The sequence below is a fragment of the Melospiza melodia genome, chromosome 1 (assembly GCF_035770615.1).
Source record: "Melospiza melodia melodia isolate bMelMel2 chromosome 1, bMelMel2.pri, whole genome shotgun sequence".
In the NCBI taxonomy this organism is placed as follows: domain Eukaryota; kingdom Metazoa; phylum Chordata; class Aves; order Passeriformes; family Passerellidae; genus Melospiza; species Melospiza melodia.
In genome coordinates this window covers 38,189,546-38,211,737 of record NC_086194.1, presented here as the reverse complement: position 1 = coordinate 38,211,737, position 22,192 = coordinate 38,189,546, and the positions used below count along the sequence as shown (strand labels likewise).

The 22,192-nt window shown below is 37.2% G+C and overlaps 1 protein-coding gene across 4 annotated transcripts in view; it reads left to right on the top strand.

The window, feature by feature from the left end:
* Window positions 1-22,192, top strand: part of ZNF385D (zinc finger protein 385D) — a 415,474-nt gene that overhangs the window by 275,567 nt on the left and 117,715 nt on the right. For all 4 annotated transcript variants that reach the window (XM_063154367.1, XM_063154350.1, XM_063154342.1 and 1 more), the window contains one exon: window positions 1,166-1,308. In XM_063154367.1, the coding sequence (XP_063010437.1) occupies window positions 1,166-1,308 (143 nt within the window). The remainder of the gene's footprint in view (window positions 1-1,165; window positions 1,309-22,192) is intronic.

Here is a 22,192-nt window from a genome sequence, read left to right as displayed (position 1 = left end):
TATATTTGCACTCTTAAAGGATGTATGCAACTCATCTAATAAAATGTCTGTATGTATGAGAGGGAAAAAAGAAACAGATTTTTGATCTCTCCCTCTTTTGATCTGTATGCCTGTGTCCCTGTTTAGTGAGTAGGGTAAAACTCCCCTTTCATTTTTTGTTCAATGTTTCTTGGACCCTTACCAAGAGGTTTTTACAGTCTGTGGCCTGCCTCTAGGATTAGAAGAACGCTGGCATATTTTAACAGTTTCCTAGGATCCAAATAGTCTTTAATTAACAGGGAATTGATGTTTTGGAGTTTGACCAATATAGGAGACACTGAAAGCAGAGAATGAACTTGGATCCTTCCAGCTTATTGCTGGCTGTGGCCAGGGGAAAACAAATAAGCCAAATAGGGTCCACTGCAAACAGGTAGTGCCTTGTTAGTATGCAAGGGGATTTCTTCATTTGCATTATGTTCCCACAGAGCTGGTTTTTAGCTGGGAGGAGCTTTCTGCTGCTCAGAGTTTGAATCAACTCCACCCCTTGCAAAGAGCAGAAGGTGTTCATCGGTACCTTCCCATAAACAGAATTTTAGTGGCTCCTGAAACTGTTATTTTTAGATTTGTATTGATCAACTGTTGGGGCAGCAAGGTTTGTTGTGTTTGTGAGGTTTAGGTTGAAGCGGATGCCGTTGTCTCCATGAGTGAGCATTTAATTAATAAAACAGAAGTCTGCAAATTACATGACTTTTGCTGAGCTGAACAGCAAGTTGTTCTTTATCTTTTTGAGTAATCTGCCTTTGTAGAGTAGAGCAACAGGGTAGGGATGAAGCACTGAAATGATAAGAGAATGAAACTAGCTGAAGGTCTCAAGGGAAGTTAGACATATGCTGAACTGTTGTTCCAGATTGTCCATGGAAAGAAATGGTTTATAAGGTAATTCTAATCACAATAGACTGAAACATGAAGCAATTTCTGGCAAAGAATTACAACCAACTCAATCACTGAGTCAGCTGGGCTTTTTTTCGCTAATGCAGTAATTTTTGGACGAGTCAAAATATATTTGCTTGATGAAATATTGTCTTTTTACTGTTGCTTTGTGTGTGTGTGTGTGTGTGTGCTGGCTTTTATCCCCCTCACTAATCACATCACCTGCTGAATGCTTTCTGTCTCTCTGTGCCTGCAGGTGGTACATGCCAGAGCCCTGCTCTTCCAGCCCTTGTGCGTCCTCCTGCACCACCCCTGCAACCATCGCTGGATATTAAGCCGTTCCTCCCGTTTCCTCTGGACACTGCTGCAGCAGTGAATCTCTTCCCCAACTTCAATGCAGTAAGTACTCTCCCAACAGTTCCACTGAGCCACAGCTTCCGTGGAAGGCTCAAGTGGGCACAAAGCAGGATTTTATGTACTCCATTACACCTGGAATATCCTCTCCCTTGCTGAGGGCCAAACAGCTCTTTCAGACGCGCTGATGGGCCATAAATTGAAGCCTACCTGGGTGTTAGTCAGAAGAAATGTAGAAGGAAAAAAGTTGTATGATCCCGAGTGACATGCAATAAAGTTTCAGGCTGTATTCAGTCCCAGGGCTTGTGAATTTCCCACAGTAATTTAGGACGTGCAGAGCTTCACTAACTCACAGTTCACTGCAACTCTCAGAGAGGGAAAGTTTCAGAGCATTGGGATTCTACATCCCATCTCAAACACACTTCCTGAGAAATACAAAAAATTTACAGAGCCTAAAGAAGAAAAACTCTGTCAGGGCAAATAAGGTAAGAATGAGAACAATGTTAACTGCTGTATGAGCTATTCAGTGGGAAACAATCCAGGGTATTTTTTTCAGGTTAAGATGTGTTATTTCTCATATCTTAGATTTAAACTGGGGTAGATTTCTCCCTTTTTTCTTTTACTTAGTCATGCTATGTATAATTTTAGAAATCCCATTCCTTCTTTAATATTTTAATTATTTTACTGACATATGTCATCAATATTCCAATTTTCCTGTTTCAGATTGAGATAATTAATGCTCTAAAAAAGGGTCTACATTGGTTTTATGTTAGTTTTGACTTTATATAATTATGCCCCTTTTCAATTCCTTTTTGTTGCTCTTTTCCTTATTTACATATACTCTAGATACACTAAAAACCCTCTTAAGAAAATGTGTTCTTACCTGCTTTGAGAGACAGAGAGGGCGTGGAATCTTCCATTCTGAACCAATTCTAATTGACATGCAGAAATCTTAATTAAAATAATTAAGAATAGTAAAGGAACATGTGCATTCTTGAAAACAAATTATAGCAATCAATAGCGAATTTCTGTATTTAAATTTTTATTTTTTATCTTTCATAGATGTTCATTTTGCTTTAAAGTAATTAAAATAAGCTAATTGTCAAAACTGTTTGTACAGTCTTGAATTCAAGAAATTCACAGCATTAACAGAGAAACTACAAGCTAAAAGTCTTAAAAAGCACAGAAACAATATGTCAATGAACTACTATTACAAGTAAACTTTAAATTTAAAAAGTCTATAAGGTCTTAAAATGTGATGGGTTTAACCAAGGTACTGATAACCCATAATGAAATGGATACAACTTGAAACTTGTTTAGTGTGCATTAGAGTTGAGATCTTTTAACCAGTTGTGCCTTGTGATCGCTGTTTGTATTAATGCAATAGGCCAGCGGAATTTTAAAAATATATCAATTAGAATGCCTTGTATTTTTCTTCCTCAGGATTTTCCATGGTTCAGAGTCTTCAGATTGTTTTGCTAACTGTTTAATTATATAACTGAAATGGAATTTTAATGATGAATGTTAATAATTGTTAATCCTGCGCTACTCTATAAATTTCCAGTTTCTTTCTTCATACACAAACTGCTTTGCTACTATAATTATTTTGAGGGAGGGGTGGATAAGTCATATTAATTTGGAAGTAAGAATGTAAAAATAGACTAGTATCAAACCATGTTATTCCTGAACATTATCTTAGTAGCATATAATTTGGTAGGAGCACTGGTAAAGTGAGCCTAGTTTTCAGGAGTGAGACTTGAAGCCCTTTTTAACAGCACTCTGAAATCTGTTCCCATGCAAAATGCTGCTTCCCGTGATGTGTGGCCATCTGCCAAGTCCACCTTTGGCAGATATGTCAGTCCTGAGTGTGAGGATGCTGTCATCAGAGCTGCTGTCACCTGCCTTGCTGCTCATAGTTTATGCCTTGCTAAGTGACCTTTGCCTTCTCATCATGTGTGCTGACATGCAGCGTCATCCTCCGTGTTCCCATTTTCTTTGTGAGCAGCACATTATTGAACGCTGCTATGTTTAGCTCATATGCCAGGGATGGTTAGCAGCAACCTCCAAATGTATAGACTAGCTGAGTAGTTTTGTACTGTTCCAGAAATTCTCTCCAAGCCGACAAAACTTCTGGGGACACATCAGCTGCTGACTGTTATCAGCCCAAAAAGAAGTTAACCCATGCATCATGTTAGACTTTAAACACAACTTCTGGCAGGGGCTTCAGTATGTGAATGTGAGGCAGAAAAATGTGTTTAATCAAAAAATCATCTTTGTAAATATGGCTCTTCATGATTGACTGCAGCTGTTGAGGATGCGTTATCTTCATAGACTTCACTGACAGTCCTATGCAGTGTCAGTGGAGAATCACTTATGCTCTGTGGCTAAACCCAGGTCAAGCAAGTGGTCCATAACAACACCTGAACTGGATGTTCTCTCTTGTGATATCAATAAATTAGCTTTTCGCTTGACTGAGACATCAGGGTCATAAATTGAGTCATAGGCAATGGATTTCTAAAGACCTCTTGACCCTCACAGGAACAAATTCCACAGGAACAAATGAGTTTGGCAGCATGTCTGGACTACTTCTCAAAAGGCTAGAGGGAAGTCCAGAATTTTGGCCACTTATTGGCCATTTTTCAATAGCCTTCACTTGAAAACAGCATGACCAAGGGAAAACTTGAATCAAAGTTCAGACATATTTCAGAGAAAATAAGTAGTCTTTCGCAATCCTAATTAATGTGGTTGTGATGGACATAGGCATCTGAGGTAATCAGCCTAAGCTTCTTCACAAAATATAATGGAGAAAATCAGCAATTTCTCCAAGTCATGCATGGATAAAAATGCACAAAGGTAGCTTGCAATGCAAGCTATATGTATACTTTGTCATGGAGTGAAGTGAACCCTGAAAGTTCTCATCATCTATTCAGACTGTAATGAGGGACTGGCTCAGCTGCATCTACATTTAGATGAATCCCACATTATGGGACAGGTCATAAGCTATTCACAGCCCATATATTAAATTCCACTCAGAAATCTCGATAGAAGTGCTGACATTGTATTGTATGTTTGCAGAGGAATGCTCCCATTTATTAAGCAGTTATACTTCTAATTTTATCTAAAGACAATCTTCAGGGAATTTGAGGATTCAGATGAACTGGATAGAAAGATTAGGAAAGGTGGAAGCAAAAGTAACTTATCAGTGGAGAAAGACAGACATGTACATAAGAACTAATAACACCAAATACTAACCTAAAGTATTGCAAATAATCCTAGTAAGGTATATTTCATAACATTTTTCACTCTACTTCAGTTTATTACATGTGAAAGTTTTATTTCTTACTGATGACTTTGCTCTAAAACAAGCTCAGTTTTTGCTGGCTGCCTCTGAAGAAAACATTCAGTGCTGATTTCTACAAAGTCAAAACTTTCATTGAAGGAGAGACTAGAAGAGATAGCATGGAGTACCAAACCTTTATCAGTAATATCCCCGGACAGAGAGTAGAGAAAAAAAGAAAAAAACTGAGTAACGTGAGAAAACTTAGGAAGATAATGTTTGAACCTTTGAACCATTCCCTTTCAGGAGGAACATTTTCTATTTATAGGAGAGAGCGTAAAGCAAACATAGCAATTAACAATCTGGTTAGCTGAACATTTGTAAGTACTATCCTCTTAATTGCGAAGCAAATGGGCACCCTCAAGTCACATGTAAAAGGAAATTGTGACAACACAGCTGTTTAAACTGAAAACAGCCCACTGGAGCAGACCCTGAAGAATCCCAGGTTCACTGCAAGTTTGTCTGATCTGAAAAGATTAATCAACTGGATAGGATTTAAATGGCTAAATTTTATTTAATGGAAGAAACTATGGTTTTAAATAATATTTATCTAGCTTTTAAAATATTATTTGAAAATTTTCAGATAAATGGAAAAATAATTAAATTCCTCTGAAAATAGTTTGAGATAATTTAGCAAACATTTGTTATGTTTCTGCCTTTTCTTCTGCAGAGGGGGAAGCTGCAAGTCTGCATACATCTAAGAATTAGTTCTTGGAGATGCAAAGCTTTAACAGTTGGATTAAGCATGTATGGGTCTTTGCATGTGAATGTGCCTATTCTGTTCACGAGTTTGTTGCAGAGAAATTTCACAAAGCAACAAAGTCTAGAAGTTAATTAACTTGTAGAAAAATATTGATGGGTCTCTGGTCTAAGAGGACATGCTTAGTTTTGCAAGATATCAGCGTCACCTCTAAGCTGATGGACCCTATGACAGAAAAAAAATCTTTTGCAGACTTTTTGGTAGTCTCCAAATCACAGATTCATCAGAAGTTGAGTTTTGCCTATTTCCAAAGCTCTCAGAATTATATACTTCAGTCTCTTGAACAGGAGACAGAATTTAAAGTTTAGAAACATTTGCCATTACAAGGTAGAAAATTAGACAGTGCATTGCGCTCCTTGTTTGTTTATTCTTTGAAGGATATGCTGACCATCTTTCTGAAAAAATTCTAAAAAATATTTTATCACCCTTTGTAGTATGAGCCTAATCTGTAAAGGAAGAGGTAGACAGTGTAGAAGATCTGAATAAATGCTTGAAAACAGAAAGAGTGATGTTGCTTGAAAAGCTTCATCCCTAAATCCAAATGAAAGCCTTGTTGCTAATAGAAAATTTTCCAAATAAACATGCTTTGGGAAAGAAACATCACTACAGTTTTGACTAGAAAAGTATGACTTCAAAGAGCAGTGGCAATGTCAGAGTTGTACTATACATGGATGGAAAATGAACAGTTACCCTACAGACATGTTTCTCATGATCCATCTGTAGTAATCCTTGTTTAGTTCCCTGATTTTCCTGTTTGCTTGTTCTATGCCTAATACTACTACTACTACTACTACTACTAATAATAATAATAATAATAATAATAGTAGTAATAATAATACCTGGTGCATTATTAATAGTTTCCTATTTCACCTTCTCCTGGTTATGGGAAAGGAGGAGGAGTTAACAGCGTCCCTTGCCCATAGCATGGGGCTCCAGTGGTAACTTGTGTTAGAGTGCAAATGTGGTGCTCCTTGCTTCCTGAAAACCGCCCTGTGCCACAACCCAGCAGCTTCCAGGGCAGCACAAAGTCTGCACTCTCTATTTATAGAGGTCAACCTTGTGTTTGTAGGTGTAGTCTTCTCCTATTGTGGCCAGACAGCTGATAAAAATGGACAGTGCAGAAAACCTGCTTGCTGAGAAGGGTTTTTGGGAAGGGTTATGCCAGGAAATGCAGAGAAAACCTGTCAGAAAGCTGTCAGAAGAGATTTAAGAAATCTTTTCCTTAGGCTCTTGTCCTGGGTAGTTATTGTATCTAGAAGAGAGATATGTGCTGCAGAAATGATGTGCCAATTTTCTAGATGTTATGAGTAAGAAGTAATGTTTTGATAGTGAAGATTGGAGGAGGACTCTGAAATACATGTTGGTTTTTTAAAACACTATCGGACTGAAATTTACAAAATAAAGTCAAATCTTTTGTAAGCCACTACACAATGGTTTTGTTTTATGCTTTCTGACTTAATTGAGCAGAGTAGTGTAACGAGACTATTTTTCCTCATATAAAATCCTTTCAAGTTCAGTAGTGATGACACGCTGTCAGAATGCTTTGTTTCCAGAAGAGGATAATCAGGCAACAACACAATGGCCTAAGTCTGATGTGAATCAAAATGGAATAGTGCATATATAGAAGAACTTGGCAGTAAAAATATAGTTTGTGCTGATTTTTAGAGTTATTTCCATGAGAAGGTCTTTTATCAGGTGGAGAACTGTAGTGCACCAAATTTTTCATTTGTCAGACGGAGGGGATTATTGTTTCTGGGGTCAATCTTTGAGTAACTGCTCATTTACAGGTACCTAGAAACAGAGGGTTTGGCTTTTTAATTTCCTTACATAGCACTGCAGTTGAACTGTAAGATAGCTATACTCTTCTTTACAATCTATATCTCTATTGTTGTTTAGCTGAATGTTTTTGCAAATAGGGAACAATAGAAAAATAATGGCCGAGTTCCAGATTTCTTTATTATAATAGCATTTTCATTGCTGCCCAGAATACTTAATTAAATCTGCAGGAGAAGCACAGGAATTAGGCAAAGAGCAAACAAAAGAAAATCCTGGCGATTCAGATGCTTTATTTGGTGCTTGCAAAACAAGAATGAATCAACATCAGTATGAAATATTCAGTCATTTGAAGTGGCCAGATTTGTTTCCCATAGACTTAAATCCTTAAGCTACACCCTGGGTTCTGTTTGAAATACCAGTAAAACACTGATTTCCTGATGCAGAGGAAAGATTTACAGCTCAGGAGACATCATGAAAATAAGCTTTTTGTCTTTTTCCAGTTTTAAGTCAGATTAGACTGGATTGAGATCTCTAGGCATACTCTGCCTGTTTTTATATATGATCTCCATGTCATGCACAGGGAGGAGAGTTTATATTTTGACTTGGTACAAATGGGTGCTCCTGAGAAGTTGTCACCTGTGACTGCATGGATGTTATTTCTGTTTGTACTGTCTCCAATCCCTAGGACTCGTCTCCAGAGTCATTGCTGTTACGTTCTTTGGACTTGATGCACTGTTAAGGCACATCTAACTTTAGTCCCTTTGCAACCTCCTTTAAATGTTTTTTTCCCTCAAAAAATTTGCAACTTGTACTTGGGCCTTCTGCAAGTTTAAACCCGGACAACAACAAAATTTTTCTTACCTTTCTCTTAGAATTATCTCATGTTGTAGCAGAGCTTCTGGTCTGTGTTTTGAATTACTTTCACTGGGCCTATGTGAAGCTCATGAAGTCCAAGGCCAGGAGTAATTTCATGCACCAGAGTCAGAGCCATCCCTGGTAGCAGGACAGACTGGGGACTCCAAGGATTGAGTGGAGAAGGACTTTGGGGTATTGATGCATGAAAAAATGATCATGACCTGGCAGTGTGTGCTTGCGACCCAGAAAGACAATTTTAGCTGGGGCTACAGGAAAAGCAGTGTGGCCAAGTGAGGTTACTATTCTCCTCTATTCTGCTCTCATAAAACCCCACCTGGAGTACAGCATCTTGCTGCCAATGAAAGACAGCAACATATTAAAGCAGGTTATGAGGAGGGTCAGGAAAATTGTCAGGGCAGTGGAACACCTCTCCTACGAGGAAGGACTTGAGAGAGTTGGGGTTATTCAGCCTGGAGAAGAAAAATCTCTGGGGTGAGCTCATTTTGGCCCAGCAGTAGTAAAAGGCACTTAAAAGAAACATGGGGAGAGAGTTTTTACTGGAGCCTGTAGTGATAGGACAAGGGAAAATGTCTTTTAAAAGAACGAGGGTAGCTTTACAATGGAAGAAATTGTTTGCTCTGGGGGTGGTGATGCATTGGAACAATTTGTCCAGAGAAGTTCATAGAACCATATGATAATAGAATTAATTGGGCTGGAAGGAAACCTTGAAGATCATCTAGTTCTAACCTTCCTGCTGTGGGTAGGGACACCTTCAACTAGACCACATTGCTCAGAGCCTCATCAAACTTGGCCTTGAGTAATTCCCATGGGGCAACCTGTTCCATTGCCTCACCACCCTTACAGTAAATAATTTTTCCTTAATATCAAATCTAAACCTACTCTCTTTCCCTTTGAGCCCATTTCTCCCTGTCCTGTCACTATATGCTGTTGTAAATAGTCTTGTCTGATCTTTCCCGTAAGTTCCCTTCAAGTACTAGAAGGCCACAATCAGGTCACCCTGAAGTCTTCTCTTTTCCAGGTTGAATAATCCTGATTCTCTCAGCCTTTCCTCTCAGGAGAGATGTTCCATCTCTCTGATCAACTTGGTGTCCCTCCTCTGGACTCGCTCAAAGAGATCCTTCCTGTGCTGGGAGCCCAGAGCTGGATGCAGTGCTCCAGGTGGGGCCTCACCAGAGCAGAGCAGAGCAGAGGGGCAGAATCCCCTCCCTGGCCCTGCTGCCCACGCTGCTTTGGATGCAGCCCAGGAAGGACTGGCTCTCTGGGCTTTGAGCTACCACTGCTGGGCCGTGTCCAGCTTCTTGTCAACCATCACCCACAGGCCCTTGTCAACACTGCTGCTCTCAATCTGTTCATCCGCAGCCCGTGCTGATATCAGGGTTTGCCCTGACCCAGCTACAACACTTTGTTCTTGTTCTTATTAAACCTCATGAGATTCCCACAGGCCCACTTCTCCAGCCTGTCTAGGTCCACCTGGATGGCATCCTGTCCTTCAGGTGTGTCAACAGCACCACTCAGCTTGGTGTCATCTGCCAGCTTGCTGAGGGTGCACTCAATCCCTCTATTGATGCTGTTAATGAAGATCTTAAAAGACATTAAGTTCTATTATATTAAATTAAGGTATTATGAAAGATATTAATTTGCCCCATCACTGAAAGTGTTTAAGGTCAGGTTCAGTGGGACTTAACCTGATTGGTGAAGGATGTCCTTACCAAGGGCAGGGAATTAGACCTGACAATCTTTACAGATTCCTTTTAGCACAACCCATTCTGGCTCTGATTTACCACAACTTATTTGAGCAATTTTAGGATTATGTTCCAATTAGGGAATCTGCATTCTCCTATGCTTATGATGAGCAGCTGTCACCTCCCATTGCATAGAATACAGTAGCCTTGAGATCTTCAAGGAGTTTATTGAGTACAAATGGGTAGATGCCATAAAAATATCAATTAAATAGTTTTATTTTTATTTAAGTTAAATTTGAATCAAGGGTGCTCTGACCTTCCATGATTGCTTTCTGAAGAAATTCAGGTTTCTAGGGTGTGTGTTCTCCTGGGAAGCAAATCTTAAGGTTATCTTAAGATAGCCTGTGTTTTGTCATTTCACTTTGCTGAACATTATTATACCTATCCTTGAATTAATTTCTATAACTGTAATGTCAAAGCAAATAAAATACCCATTTCCGGATTGCTGTCCAACTTTTGGGGTATAATGTGTGTCTTTGGTTAATCTGCTTTGATTTATCTGGAAGATTTTAGTATAAACATGTGTGAAACAGCATTGCCTGTGTCTGGCCTTCTGCACCTACCATCTCTCTTCAGTTCCATGGCCTCATTCAAGGTCCTGATGGATACCTCAGTGCTGGTGGTCAATTGGCCACCTGCAGATTGTATATACTTTTTGGGTGCAGGTAAGATGCCGCTCTTTGTGGAAGCTGAGCTTATCATACGTGTACTTTCATCCTCTGTTTGATAGCTCACCGTTTTTTCAGGATTTTCCACGCAGTGTATCACTCTCCAGTGACTCAGTGACTCAGCACCTTGTCTCTGAGGAAGACATGTTTGTGCTGCTCCTCCTTGTCACATGAGAATGGGTGAACTTCTAACTATTCTAACTGTTCTCTACCGATTCTCATGTCCATAATTAAACAGGTCTGAGCCACAAACACCCTGTTTGTGCAAGCTCATAACTCTGCTATCATATAAATGGCCACACAGGAGGCCATGGAGTATAAACTTGACGACATTTTTGTAAGCAGTGTTGCAGGCTGGAAGTGATTTCTGGGAAAAGAACTACACATACCTAAAAATTACATACTATACACTTTGTTTTCAGTGTATTTTTAAAATGTACTTAAGTGGTTTGTTGTTCCTAAGGCAGTAAACAGTATCTAAATACCCACATTCTTGTTTGCTTAGCTGGTGATTAGGAAGAGCTAAAGAATAGACTTTGAGTCATCTTGTCCTGCCTTACACTGGATTTGCTGGAGGGCACTGCACTGTGAGCCAGCCTACTGTTGGGAAGTCATAGTACCCAAGGCAAAGGCAACTGCACAGCCTTTTATGGGGACTGAGGCTCCCTCAGGATTTTGCTTTGAATGCAAAACATTTTTATAAAGGAAATTAAATGGAGTATTCTTCAGATTTGTCAAGTCTTGATGAGTGAAATTACTTAAAGCTAAATTTAATAACACATTTTTTAAAACATTTTAAATAGTGTTTTAATTGGTTTATGTTTACACCCTTTGCCTTAATAGCACTCAGATGAAAAAGATCAATGATTATTTTATTCTGCAAAGACTATAAAAATTTAATGGTTCGCATAATAAGGATAACTCATAAAATCTACAGCTTAAATATGGATGGTTATTAACCTGTTTTTAAAAAGCTGCAATTAAAGTGAAAAGGAATTACTCAAAGCAATGATTTTATTACTGTAGTCTGAGGATGAAGGAAGTGATAAAATTCTAAAATCGCTGTTACTTCTGTTGATGAGACAGACATTTGGAAAGATTTAAAGTAAGGCATGAATTTTTTCTAACCCTAGGTACACTTGTGTTTTTAATGTAGATGAATAACTATTTGCAGATTTTTTTTCTTAACAACCTGCAATTTTTCTTAGGAATTTCAAAGATATCTTCAAAAAACCATGAGTTTACATGACAGGTAATTTCACAACAGTAAATGCACTCTTAAGCACAGTTACTTCATTAATTGTTTATTCATAGCATGCAGTAACAGTGATTCTACTATTCAAGAATGTGCCTTAAAACTCATGCACTTTTATCCTTTATGATAATGGAAAATTTGGGACTCTTTTCTACTCTTTTTACTCACAGTAGTTGGCTGGTAAATGGCACATGCTGAAGAACTCTGAAGTCTTTGCATGTTGCACTCTCCATTGAAATATTTTTCTAATGTCCGTGTCCTGTCTAATTTATTTTTTTCTAATATTTTTTGATAAGGGAAAAAAATCCCCAAGGGTCATATGTTGGATACAGAATTCCAGATTCTCATGCAACTACTGTTTTTCCTGGCATATTTCCTTTTGGCTCTAGTGAATGCTTAAAGTGATCCTATGTTAATATTCATATAGATTAAATTAGTAATCAAATTAATGAAAGAATGTACAAAACCTTGTTATTTCCCAGGAAATCTGTGTTTCTCTTTTAAATGTATTGGTTTATATAAAGCAGATGAGTATCAAATTCTTACTATTTTAGAGAATACAAAGCAGAGTTTTTCTACCAAATATAGTTTTTTCCAGAATTAAATGTTTTGTGGTTTCACAAGTAAAAAAGTTTTAGACAGCACATTGCATTTGCACATTTTTATAAGAAACTATAAGAAAAAAATTAAATTGATTGTGTAGTTTCCTCACACAATAAAAACAATTATGTTTAGAACTAAATGTAAAAGCTGTCATAATGACTCACAAAAGAAGACTAAAGAGTCTACAAGTAGAAGGAAAATGGCCGATAAAACAATACATTTCTATAGGAAAGAGACAATTACAGTTAGAGATGGTGTAAGACCTGATGCAAAGCTGTCTGGGAGAAGTTTCTTTCAGTAATTTGCTGCTGTCAAGCTGCCAGGATATTTGAATGCAAGGAGACCAATTCTAATGAATTGAGGCCATGGAAAGAATTCCTGAAGTTGAACATAATAGGCCTGTGAAAGGAATACTGAAAGAAAATTTTAGGGCAACAGTATTTATTTACTTCTGGAACATTTGTCAAGAAAATAGAAAACGGTGTAAATCTGAAGCCTTTATTTCTTTGAGTTAAGCTTATCTGTAGCCCACCATGCCCATGCTTTGTTAAAAATTAAAATGCCAGGACTAAGGCAAGCATTATATGTGCCTGCTCTGACGAGTTACAGAAGACCAGAAGAGCTGAGAACACAAGTAGCAATGCTTGCCAGACTGTGCCTTCAATGAGGTATATTTTAGGAAGTTCTTGAGCCAAATGTGTTGTCTTGGCATGTGCTAGCCCCCCATGAGGTGACATACTTAACTGGATGGAATCAGCAGGAGAGTTTGTTTATTTTAGCCACTAATGTGGTAATTTGAGTTTTCTCCTTCCCTTTCCCAGACAGAGCCTAATATATCCAAGCAGAGAGATGCACAGGAAAATTTCCTTGGGTAACCTAAGTAGTAGGAAGAGATGAGAACATATGATCTTTGACTTGCTATAAACAGTAGAAGTCTAGGTACTATTTTTAAGGTACTATATTTGTGGGAGCTGGAAGTGTATGAAGAAAAACAATGTACATCACCTTACTCATATTATTGTGTTTGTAATGGACTGATTTGCTAATGGATCTGACCTATTACATTATTGGTATTGCTAGGACTCAGATGACCAAGATAAATCACAGGGGTGATGCCTGAGTTAATTATAGCAGTGCCCTCCCAAACGACACTATCAGCTCTGGGAGGCAGCAAAAGCTATTGTTGGCCTTAGGAAGTAACATGAGAGAGTGATGCCTGGGAGAGGAGAGGCAGTGAGGAGACTGCCATTTCCAAAGGATTGGAAAATACTGGCTCTGTGGTGTTTGGCAAGGAAGAGAGATGTGAAGACTAGCAGAAGATTTTCAAGAAAAGAGAAATATCTCAGCACAGGTATTTGAAAGATGCACTTGCTTAGAGTACACACCTGGCCATAAAAGTAATGGTGGAAACCCTACAAAGTGAGTTAAAATACCCAATTTCCATTTAGAGTCGTTCTGTCCTTGTTTCTGGCAGGAACAGGTCTTTTCCTTTTTAGCTTTAAGCTTTTCCTAGGAATTTATTATCTCCTGAAAGTTTTTGTGGCAAGTTTGTTATCTCTAAATCTCTATTTTTGTTTTTAGTGATGCTATTTGAAACCTCATTATTTTTTTTCTTCTAAATTTGAACGAAAAGAGAGAAATTACCTTGGTACTTACTGAGAATATGTCTCAAACTGAACTATAAACAATCATATAATTAGAGTCTATGTATCTGAAGTCAGAGAAAATCCTTATTTAAGAAGAAACCCTTAGATACTCTAAAATATCAGAGCAGCACAGCTGTTCACTCTCTGTTCTTCAGTAAGGATTCCCTGATAAAGAGGGATTTTTCATAAATTTCTGTGCATAGAGAGGACAGCATATATTTTGGGTCTAAACTCCCTTCATTTCCCATTACACAAAATAATTAATAAAGGTAAATTCTACTTCAGCAAGTACTGTGTGTTCAGGTCTCCTATTTAATGTCATAAAGATATCTTCTATTCTCTTCAAACTGACTGAGTTTCTAGAACCTGAAGAAATGTCTGTTTCAGATTACACTGAATTGCAAAAAACTATGGATCTGAAGATTAGTTTGTGTTTTCTTTCATTTGATAGAACCCCAATGTTCTCCATTCAGTTGATTGGGAAATGTTTTATTGTGTTTAGAATTATCTCATTTAGCTATTTCTTCAGAAACCACTGCAACTTTTAAAAAAGCTTTTAAACCACTTTTAAAAAGAACTTCCGTTTTGTTTTTTTTTAAGAAGCTGCTGTGATATGGCACATAAATTGATGCAGACCTTGAGGGTAAAGGGTTCTCTCTGTGAGATCTAAATTTAGTGTGCCTTGAACAGATCAGGTGAATGTACAAAAAAAATTCTGTTGTTAATGGCATTTGCATTAATAGAAGCAAATAATTGACTTTTACTGTAAACAACCAAGGGATTTTGAATTTTGGTAAAATTAAAACTTTGTTTGTTTTAGTTCAATGAGAAAAAGACATAACATAACCAACTTAATAGTCAAAAACACAGAATGTGCAATGTGTAAAATGCGTTAGGATTCTCATCCTTACTTACTCATTTGGTGATTTGTTTAATATCTCTCCTTAATACTAGTTTGACTCCCAGTAAAACATTCCCAATAAATATTTTATGTTTCTTCAAAAATAATTTCTGCAGACTAAATCACAGCAGAAGGAAGACTATGAAGACCAACTTCGAGTTCAGTATTTAAACATCTAAAACATTTGTCAAGTTCTTCAGTAAGACACAAGATTAATCAGCAGAGCAAAAAGCTGCCTAATACTGCAATAATGTATTATTTAGCCTATAGCTTCTTTTAAATAAGAGGAGGATTAGAGAACATCTGCTTTGATCTTTAGCTGTCATTGACAACATTTAAGTCTTTAACCTACACAGGGTTTTAAGAAGATTATATAATCAGCAGATTTATTTAATTTTTTTTGAGATGGCTACAGCTGGTGAAAAGTGTGCATTATATCAAACTTTCAAGGACCTATTGTCTTGCTAGGCTCTTGTCATGTAATAATATAAAGAAATATCTTGGTTTCCATTATTTGTTCCTGGCCATTCAAAGCACAGAATGAGAGAGAAACACCAAATCTTAGACAGAGTTTTGTTGAGGAAGAACAATCTGGCTGATGGGGATGGTTCTTAAAGGGATTGGCCGTTTTATTGAGTAAAAGTTGCCGAACTTACGGATAGCAGTAGTCAGGTGGTTTTTGAACTTGAAGAAATTCTCTATGATAACAGGACCTTGTGGAGACTTATTGTGAGCTTGGGAATTAATTTGAATGTTGTTTGTAGCCAGCTCCAACTCTAACTGATAAGATAGCCATACATTGTTTTTCTTTCTTCTCCTCATGTTTTCTGAGCCTGAAGTAGCCTCTTTGATGTATTTCTTCCTCAAGTTCCTCAAGCCAGCAATACTGAGACATGTAGAACAAAAGAAAATCTGTTCAAGTTAGTCTAATGAGTTTCAACCCAAAGGTTCAAGTTGACACTATAGTCTTAAAACACATCCTTAGGCTTTGTTTTATTTAATCTCATTTATCAGTCATTAATTTTGCACAATAGATGTCAACCCTGAGTAACTTAAATTTGGCTTTACCATGCATCTTTTATCTTACAATGTAATTACTATCAGTCCCTGGTTTACAGATTATTGAGAAGGTCTGTGACTATTGGTCATTTTTTAAATTTTCGTTTGATTCCCTCATCTGGAGCAAGCTCAGAAAATGTCTGCGCTCTTTGGTGTGAACAACCTAAGCAGGCTGGCAGAGATCAGTAACCAGCAAAATGCCTCTTGACTGGTTCTGCAGATTGTTCATCCCCATTAACTAATGACAATTCCTAGGGCCTGGTTAAGCTTTTTCTTACTTTAGGAAAGTAATTTCTCCCTTTTAGTGCTCTGATATACTTTCCATTTCTCTGACAGGGAGTGATAGTGCATTCATGCCCTTAAGGCTCTGTTTTCATGCTCTGGTTGTGTTTTGAAAACAAGGCAAATATTCACAGAAGGCATGGAAAACAAAATGTGCCTGAAGAGTCTGAAAAGTGAAAAAGGTTTACAGATATGTACCATTTAAAAGTTTTTATGCTTCTATCCTATGTAGATATGAGTTACTTCTCCCTTATGTTTTCTCCCTAGATGCTGCAAAATGTTTATTAGTATTGGGTAGTCAGGGTTTGACAGTGATGACTGCTTGATACCATCACTTAATTTTTGTTTTCATGTGAACATCTATCACAGCTATGCTTAAGGTGAAATTAGTGCTTTAATGCCTAAAGGCATTTTTTTCATTGCCCTATGCAGATTAAAGAAAAAACAAAATTAGAGTTAAATCCCATTTTTGTTGTTTAATCTGTTACACAGCCTCACAGATCCATCTCTGGGTAAACACATGAAAATAATTCATTCAAGTAAGCATTTTTAGGTTTTTAAGAAGTTTGTGTGAAATTGATTTACTAAAGAAATCTACTGATCTTTCTAGATATTGAATAGTTCTCCTTCCCAACAGTTTTTGACAATGTTTTCCCTGAAGTATATGACTCTAACTACTGAGATTTTCTTGACTTAGTTTTTATATCTCACTTCTATTGCAATCACACCTGCTGGCTCCTCCTTAGACAAATGGTTAAATGAAATATTTTGAATATATTAAGATTTGGCCTTCTAATCAGTATTAAGGAACTGAATTAAACAAAGAAGCAAATTAGAATATTTGATCTATGAAGACAAATGTCTTAATCCAATTGTGTGTTAGACATCAAATGCATATTCATGGAATGATTTAAAAAGGAAGGTGGTAGAGGTCAATAAACTTAATGGCAGAAAGAACAAGCAATTAGACTGCCATAGGCTTTTCTGGCAATTTCTTGGAAAAAGAAAAAGAGATCTAGTTTTGGTTCAGAGTGAAAAAATAATGTTGAAATAAATTCCTGATATTTTCATTACTTTCAGTGAGAAGTTTACTGTTATTAAGTAAAATTTTTCCCCAAAATGGTAATGCCACTTAAAAGATCAGTGCTACAAATTAGTATATTTAACTATTTTAGTAATGTTTGAGATATTTAACTTGAGACCATTCTGGCACAAAGACCAGAAAAAAATCCGGTTTTGTTCTTTCATCTCTATATGCTTTACAGTTCAAGCACATGTCAAAGTATGCTTCTAAACCCCTAGCATAAGAGGATATAAACAAATCATTCTGTGACCTTTCAGAAATTTAAGTTAGAGTGAATGAAGTGTATCTGACCAAAATTGATGTCTAAAAGAAAGGTGTTCAATCTGTATCAACCATTCAGCTCTTTCCAGAGTAATGCAGAAAGATGGGTAGCCACAGAAACCAACTTATCCCATCTGAGATGCTCACCAGGGATGGCATGAATCATTTGCAGGAGACACCCTCAATAAATTCTATACCAACTGTGCTGTCTTAAAATGCTAAACTTGAAGTAGCCAGTTGGCATGGGAAATTCTGGTTATAACTTAGGAAAAATTTTTTTCACAGTAAGTGAGGTCAAGCACCATACTGGTTTTCCCTCTGTGGACTCTCCACCCCAGAAGACACTCAAAACTTCACTGGCCAAAACCTGGTGTGAGGGCCTGGACAATGCTGCTGGTTAGCACTGCTTTGAGAACAAAGGATGTGGAACAGATGACATCCAGAAATGTTTTCTTAAGCTAAACCCTCTTGTGAATTCTAAAGGCATTACGGCAAAGCAGAGACTAAGACTATTGTGTTTAGAGGAGATAAGGAATGATGAAAGGGAGGTGATGAAGAAACCAAGCCAGAAGGGTTTTGTCCAGCCTGAAATGCTGCTGAATACTGTGGCTCAAGCAATGCAAGGTTGATCGGGAAAAGTAATATTTTATGTTAGAACAACAAGCTTCAAGTACCCCCCTCTCCTTTTCCTCTCCTTCACCTTCTCGTTCCCTGCCCCCCAACTCCTGCCACCTTTAACATTCAACTCTGACTGAAACACAAGTATCAAAGAAAAAGAGTAAAGGATGAGATTAGAATTAAGGATGGTTTGTGAAAAATACTATGCGATGTTCTAAAATGGATCTTTGTTTAAGACATGCTTTCCCCAAGTTTGTAATTACTGCATTTTTGCTATTTTTCCTCAGAGACCTAAAATCTGATTTCCAGTGCTTGGTTCATCTTTGGCTAAAATTTTATAAGCAAATGCAGGAGAATGGAGGGTAGGAGTAAAAAAGCTATCACACATATGGGTTGAGCTGCCTCCTGTCCAAAGGATGACTCTCAAGTAAAGTTACGAGTCTTAGGACTGAGATCTAGGAATGCTGACTAGATTCTGTCCAAACTTGGATGTATGAGTGACTTGATTTAAAACCTGTTGGTGTCTCTGTATTGTGATAGAAAAGGAGAAGCAATAAAGTAGAGATGAAAATTTGTGGTTTGTATTAAGCTGTGATGTCATTCCCTGCTGGATATTTACAAATCGTTTTTCATCAAGAAAGGACTGTTTCTTAGTAATTGAAGTTACATTTCAGCATTAAATTAAGGAATAGTTATTTCCAAGGGTTTGGTGCCTTGAAAGCAAAAGAAATTAATGCTGCCTATATACAGTATTTCAACATCCACACAGTTGCTTGAGCAGAATGTATGCTTGTTGAATGCTTCAATTAGACAGTGAGATTTTCAGTTTGGAAAATTCATACTGCGAGGGAGAAGCTCACAATTAGAGCTTGCAGTTTAGTCTGCATGCTGGTTGCCAAAACATCTGACGTAAAATGATGTCTTCTTTTGACATTGCGTGAAATTTAATTCCTTTGATTAACCTATTTTCCTGCAGCTTAATAACATTACTATTAAAATTCTGGAGGTTTGTCTTTTGTGCATTGCTATGGGTGTTCATTCCTGTTATTTTCCTTCATAGTAAAACTGAGTTGTGATGTCCTAACCTCTGATGGAATATTCCCTTCTGACCCTGTTACTATTCATTTCAAAGGGCTGCCGTGTCTGGAACATGCCAGCCCTCTCAGTCCTCTTAGCACTCAGCAATGGGTTGTTTAAAGACTAATGCACAGGCGTAAGGAATAGAGGCCACTGCAGTGGGTGATGCAAAAACCCTCCTCCTTTAGATATCCATCTACAAAGAAAATTTAAATTTATCACACTGTGAGTTTGGCATATGTGCATACAAACAAAGAGCTGTGTTCTCTCTTTCTGCGGACTTGTAGTCAAGAAATTTACTTGTCTTTTTATTCCTAAATGCAATGGCAGAAACAGCTAAGGACTCCAGGACAATCCATTTTTGTAGTATATTTTTCTGCAAAGAGATGGGGATAAACCTCCATGCTGGTTTGCAAAACTTGTTGCTAGTTGTTCTAGTTTCTGAATTTCTCAGTCTTCAATGACTGTACACTTCAGCACCCTGTGTACCTCATTTTCTCTTTGATGGCTTAATTGAGGTGGAAAGACATTGGCATTTACTTCATGTCCTACAGGAGATAAGTGTTTGAGCAGGAGATTGACCTAAATTCCTCTAGACTGTGTGGTATCTGCTTACTGCAGGCACTTTTCTGCAGTGGGATGAGGTAGCTGCCATTTCCTTTCAAACATAAGACTATGATGTGAAGTGGACATCCCAAAATGGGTCATTTTCAGTTCCTCAAATGTAGTACCCATTATTTTAATGTGATTTAAGTCAATTGTCTCCATTGCTCAGAGATACCAAATATTCTTACATACTCTGGAAATTATCTAAAGGATTAGATACATCAACTATGTCTTTCCTAGTAATTTTTAAGTAGTAGTGTTGGCTGCAACTAATTATGTTCTGCTTAATGTATTTTTAGTTTTAAATGGTTACCAGAGTCTTTTAACAAATAGTGTATTTTTGAGTGGGCAGAGGACAAATGAGAGTATAGTATTATATTTAACTGTACATATTTTTACCATGTTGTAGTTAAAATGTTATAGGTTTGTATCTGTGTCCATTTAACTTCTAGGATTGCTGCAGCCTCAAGTAGAAGTCATACATCTTTTCTGGAACAAAGATTTATTAAATGCAGTTAATGGCTGTGCCAAGTAAAGACAATTAAAGTAAAACAATGAAATAGCTAATCAATTTTTTTTTTTGCTGAATAAATAGTGAATTGAGAGCAAATAAATTCTGTAGGAACAAGTTCACACTTTTCAATCCAGAGTATTACTGGAGTTTAAGTTTAGGGTGTCATAAGTTAGCAATATTCTAACTGGGGCCCAAATTAAACTATTACGATAGAACACATTACAAGAAAATTCATTCATTGAGAAAGAATTAGTATAGAAATTTTGATATAGGCATTTTAAGTGTATCATTCTAAAGTGAGACTTTCAGCAAACTGTATTTTGCTTTTGAGTTACCATTATGTATTTGATTTAGCATGCTAGTCCTTGAAGCAAGTTTCGTATCATCTGCTTTGTTGCCTGAAAGGGCTAAATACATCTACTATTCTTACAGAACATGAGTTGGGACATAAGGCTATCTAAAAAAGCTAGACCAAAAAATCTTGATGGCATCTTCTTCTTAACTCATATGTATTGGCCAGGAGCTCATATGAAATGAATTTTTATCTAATATTAGTGTAGCTTGATTTGTTTTATATCCGCTTTGCATTTTGAATTAAAAAGAGCTCCTTGGTCTGTATTGAAATAAATGCAGTCATTGTTGGATGACAGAACAGCATGGGAATTATGTAATCATTGAGTTTCCTCCCTCTAATCAGGTCACCTAAGAAAGAAAGGATGGACTAATGCATATCTCTTAAATTTTTCATTAGGAGTAAACTAGACAAGGTGATTGTGATAAAAGCCTGTTTGGAAAAGGAGTGCATTGCAAGAAACTGTATAGAGAACAGTAGACAAAAGAATGAAGGAACAGGCAGTTCTGATCCTAAGGCAATTTTTCCTCTTCCCCCAAGAACATTAAAATAAAATCTTGAGAGTTTTCTGTCAATCTGCACATTTGTTATATCTGTGCATATGAAATATTGTATCTCTGAGCTACTGGTTTTCTATGTTTTTGTGTGTTAGTTAAGAAGCTCTAGTAATATGCCTTCCTCCTTCTGAATCTCACAGTAGAATGCCCATTTTCCTTTTTACTAACTTCATTAATATGTCATCATTTGGCACCCTTCAGTTCCTCATCTTCAAAATGGGCTTCTTGTCTACAAGGTCTTCCTCCAATTCATCAGTACCAATGATGTGAAAGTGCCACTGTCCTACCCTCTATGTAATTAAAACTCTGTGTCTAGCAGGAACAAGATCCGGATGTGCAAAACCCCCTGAATTCTGGCTGATTTTGGTAGCATAGTTGACAAACAGGAGGAAGAGAGATATTGCAGATGATGAGTCAGAAGGAATAGGGAGAATTCTACATCTCTCAAATTGGAATTGTGTGTTTGTACTCACACTCCCTGGGATCTCTACAGTCATGTTTTTCCTGTAAATCTATGAGCTAAAGTGCTACCTGCTGCTGAAGAATAGAAAGTCTTACCTCAATGTTTATAGGAATGTTTTGACTCCCACAGTAGCAAAGGTGGACTTGTGTCATTCAACAGTGTAAACACTGGATGGCAAAAAAGAGCAACTGTCAGCAGAAAATGAGACTAAAACAGATTTCAACACAGGATTCAGTATGTTGGTGCCACTTCTTTCCAAGTAACCCTTCAGTGATATTGTAGCATTGGAAAATTGTTTGATCTGTTGTCACTTAAACATGGTTATGAACTTTCCCCAGTTTATGAAAAATGCTTAAGGAAAGAAAAAAAGAGTAGGAAGAAAAAAAGACACAACCAGAAATCAATCACAGGTGCTTTGGAACAGGAAATTTTATATAAGGCTGTGGAGAAGCAATGTTATTTTGTATGAATATTATATTTAAGATTACCTGC